The sequence below is a fragment of the Meleagris gallopavo genome, chromosome 13 (assembly GCF_000146605.3).
Source record: "Meleagris gallopavo isolate NT-WF06-2002-E0010 breed Aviagen turkey brand Nicholas breeding stock chromosome 13, Turkey_5.1, whole genome shotgun sequence".
NCBI lineage: Eukaryota > Metazoa > Chordata > Aves > Galliformes > Phasianidae > Meleagris > Meleagris gallopavo.
Genome location: NC_015023.2, coordinates 14,836,573 through 14,839,746, shown reverse-complemented (window position 1 = coordinate 14,839,746; position 3,174 = coordinate 14,836,573). Strand labels below are relative to the sequence as shown.

Genomic DNA, 3,174 nt, shown 5'->3' with positions numbered 1-3,174 from the left:
GCTGATTTTTATGAGTGCAGCATGCAGGCTCTCGTTCATCTCTGGCAAAAATGCAGTGCTAATGGTGGTGACTATGTTGGAAAATAGTGTTTTGTGGTGAGAATTTGCTCTATCAAATAGCATTATTTTGTTCTTCGTATCTGTTCTAGTTTTCATGGAAATAAATAGGATGCATTACTTTTGGAGTAACCTATGTAAAAGCAAAGAAATGTGATCTTGCCTTCCTTCTCTCAGACCTTGAGGAAAAGTACAGAGGCAAGCCATGCACGTCTTTAAAATCAGAGCTTCCAGATGAAAATGTGGAGATTCAGGTTCAAGGGTTGCTCTCTTTGATAAATGTCTTAATAGTTCATGAATGAGATCATGCAGAAGAAGCTGTTTAACTGTACTTCCCAGCACCAGCCACTCTGCAGAAACTTATCTATGTAGAAATGTCCTCAGAAGAAAGAAGTTCAAAGCCCAGGTTCCCTCCGTCAGCAAAGTACCCTGACCAAACTACATCCTCATCTTTCCAAGTATCCACTGCTAGAACTGCCCTCCATTACTCAGAGGGAACATAAGGAAACCCTACTGATGAGCCCAAATGTCCATTTAGTCAGTCACTGCCTCCAGCACTGCCCACCAATGGACTTCTGGAGAAGAAAGTAAGAACAGGGAAGCATAGTGATTTTTCCTATAATAATTTGCCAGCTTTTCTGGAAAGAAAAACCACGTAAATCAGTTCCATTGCAATATTCCTCAAACTAAATTTAATTTAAAAAAAAAAAAAAAAAAAACCAAGGAAGTGACAATAAAAATCAAGGTACAAAAAGCTACTTTTCAGTATCACACTCCATTTGTAAGGCCCTTTTCCCTCCTTTGGCTGCAGATCTCTCTTCAAGGCTGGAATTACAATTCCCCTGGCATAACCTGGAAATGGTGCAGAGAAGCAATCCACAGCTTCCAGCAGCTACTGAAAGAACTCAGGCAGTAAATGAAAACGTATCATTTTGTTTTTATATTTCTACTCCCAGCACAGAGTTTTCATTTGGAAAAATGGCAGGTTTCAAATGAACATGGCAAGGTTGACCAAAAGAAGCTGTTTTTAATACAAATTATTATTTATTGCTGCTTTTTTGTTTTTTTTAATTGCCTTTTCCTCCCCGAAATTAACTTAGGAACAGCTGACTACATTATTACATTTAGGCTAGGACTCTGTTTTCTGAACACAGGAACAAGCCAAGTTCTGTAAAGCAAACAGAAATAAAACTCCAGTTCTACCTGTGAAGGCTTTTCTTTGTCATACTCGCAAGCTCAAGACGTAACTCCAGTTTCATCCTAAGCCTGTAATGCTGGTAACTCATCAACCACTTCCTGCTGAGCCAGCCGCTCTGCTCGGCCGGCTCCCTGCCCGCTCCCCATGTTTCACACAGCACTCACTCACTGCTCAGCTCCAGCAGCATCATGCACTCACTCAGTGACGACTGCATCGAAGACAAGCCCAAAAAGGCACTGCGACAGCATCCGATGATTAATACTTTCATAAGCTATTGTGCAAAGTGTTAAAGATTAATAGTGTTTTACAAGGAAAGAAACGAAGGTAGGGAAAATAAATGTTTCTTAAGACTACTCATGGGGTAGGCTGCAAAGCAAATTCCTCACGTATCACTCAGCTAAACAGAAACGCGCTATCATACATCATCTGAACATGACTTGTGTCACAACAGATCTGCTGCAAGTGCCCAAAAGTAAACACCCACTCAAAGGGTTCGTGTTTGAGCAGAACTGATAACTGATTAACTGAAAATCGATTCATCAGAAAGGTGAACAGAGAACTGCCCCTTTTTGAGGCACTATGATTAATCCTTCTTACGCGCTGAGGATTTTGGTACAGAATTATTTTTCCTCATGCATCTCAACAACTCTTTCTTTATCCCTCCGGCATCGTTTTTCATTGAATTCATACCCAATTTCTGATTCATCTGAAATTAAATCAAACAGAAAATAATGAACATGTATGCCTGTTATAGACCCTTCGATGCCTGAGGTGTACGAGTTGGAGTCGAAAGCAACCAGCAAGGCTTGGGAATCAGACCCCCCTCTGCCTGAGCATCACTTGCACAACAGCTCATTTAGGAGGAGACCACAGTGCTCAGTGAGCACTCAGCTTCAAGAAATCAGGATTAGGATGCCAAAGGAACAAATGTGGGACTGCAGGGGTGGAGGGGTAGGGCAATGAGGTTTGTTTGTTTTTCAGCTGCCTGCCAAGTTACTGTGCGGGCCAATATGTATGAATCACATTCTGAGATGTCACAGAAGACCTGTTCAGTAATCAATACTACAGAGGAATAGGTTACCCCTGAAAACAATTTAGCAATCTTGTGTTTACTCCTTATCAGAAGAAAAGTTGCCCTGTTTTATTTCAAAGGTTGGTTTGCTGTCTTTAACTGTATCCTGGAGCAGCGTAAGATGGTGTGGCTATTCCTGTTAAAATAGGAACAACCAGGACTATCTTCTGTTCTGATCAGAGAATTATCCTAGAAGTTGAAATGCTCGGTTATTTACGTGGCACAAACAACCTTATCCAAGGACACATATTCATCTACAAGGAAACAACCAACCTCAAAACACAACTGGGAAAATGCAGCATCAGCATCATATTGTTTCCTGGACTGTTCTATATTAGGTAATACGTTATTTTCATCTAGGATACCTAAATTGTATAATAACCACAATAACTCGCCTAAAAATGGGAGGACACCCACCCAAGGTCTATTGCTGTTCCAAGATGAAGAAAAGGACAGGCACTCATCCAACACCACTACCATCCTCATGGCTTTTTCATGACTTACCATAAATATAATGACTCAAGCAAATGGCAAGCACTCACAGTTCAGAAGTGAACGTGAAAGAAAAGCTATATCTGATGGCATAAAAAAAAAAAACAAAAAACCCACACTTTGGAAGAGAACCAAAGTTAAAATAACAGTGAAAATACTACACAAGGCCATTGTATTGGCCTGATCTATCACACAGGGCTAGGAAAAGAACTTTCCAGTGACTTGTGGCTAAACTGACCAGGTGATTCCTCATACTGACTGCAAAGCTTTTGAGAGAAGACACCTCGTGCTCTTCATCTGCCCAGCCAGAATGGGAATGGGGCTCAAACAGGAACCGATGAAACACTCCCACTGT

At 41.0% G+C, this 3,174-nt stretch overlaps 1 protein-coding gene across 1 annotated transcript in view; it reads right to left on the bottom strand.

The window, feature by feature from the left end:
• The window catches only part of CMIP (c-Maf inducing protein), a 60,885-nt gene extending 58,942 nt beyond the window's left edge, over positions 1–1,943 (bottom strand). Inside the window, exons 1-2 of the mRNA XM_031555414.1 lie at positions 1,853–1,943; positions 1,454–1,526 (exon numbers count right to left, since the gene is read on the bottom strand). Coding sequence (XP_031411274.1) covers positions 1,454–1,526; positions 1,853–1,943 — 164 coding nt within the window. The remainder of the gene's footprint in view (positions 1–1,453; positions 1,527–1,852) is intronic.
• Positions 1,944–3,174: the final 1,231 nt, after the last annotated feature.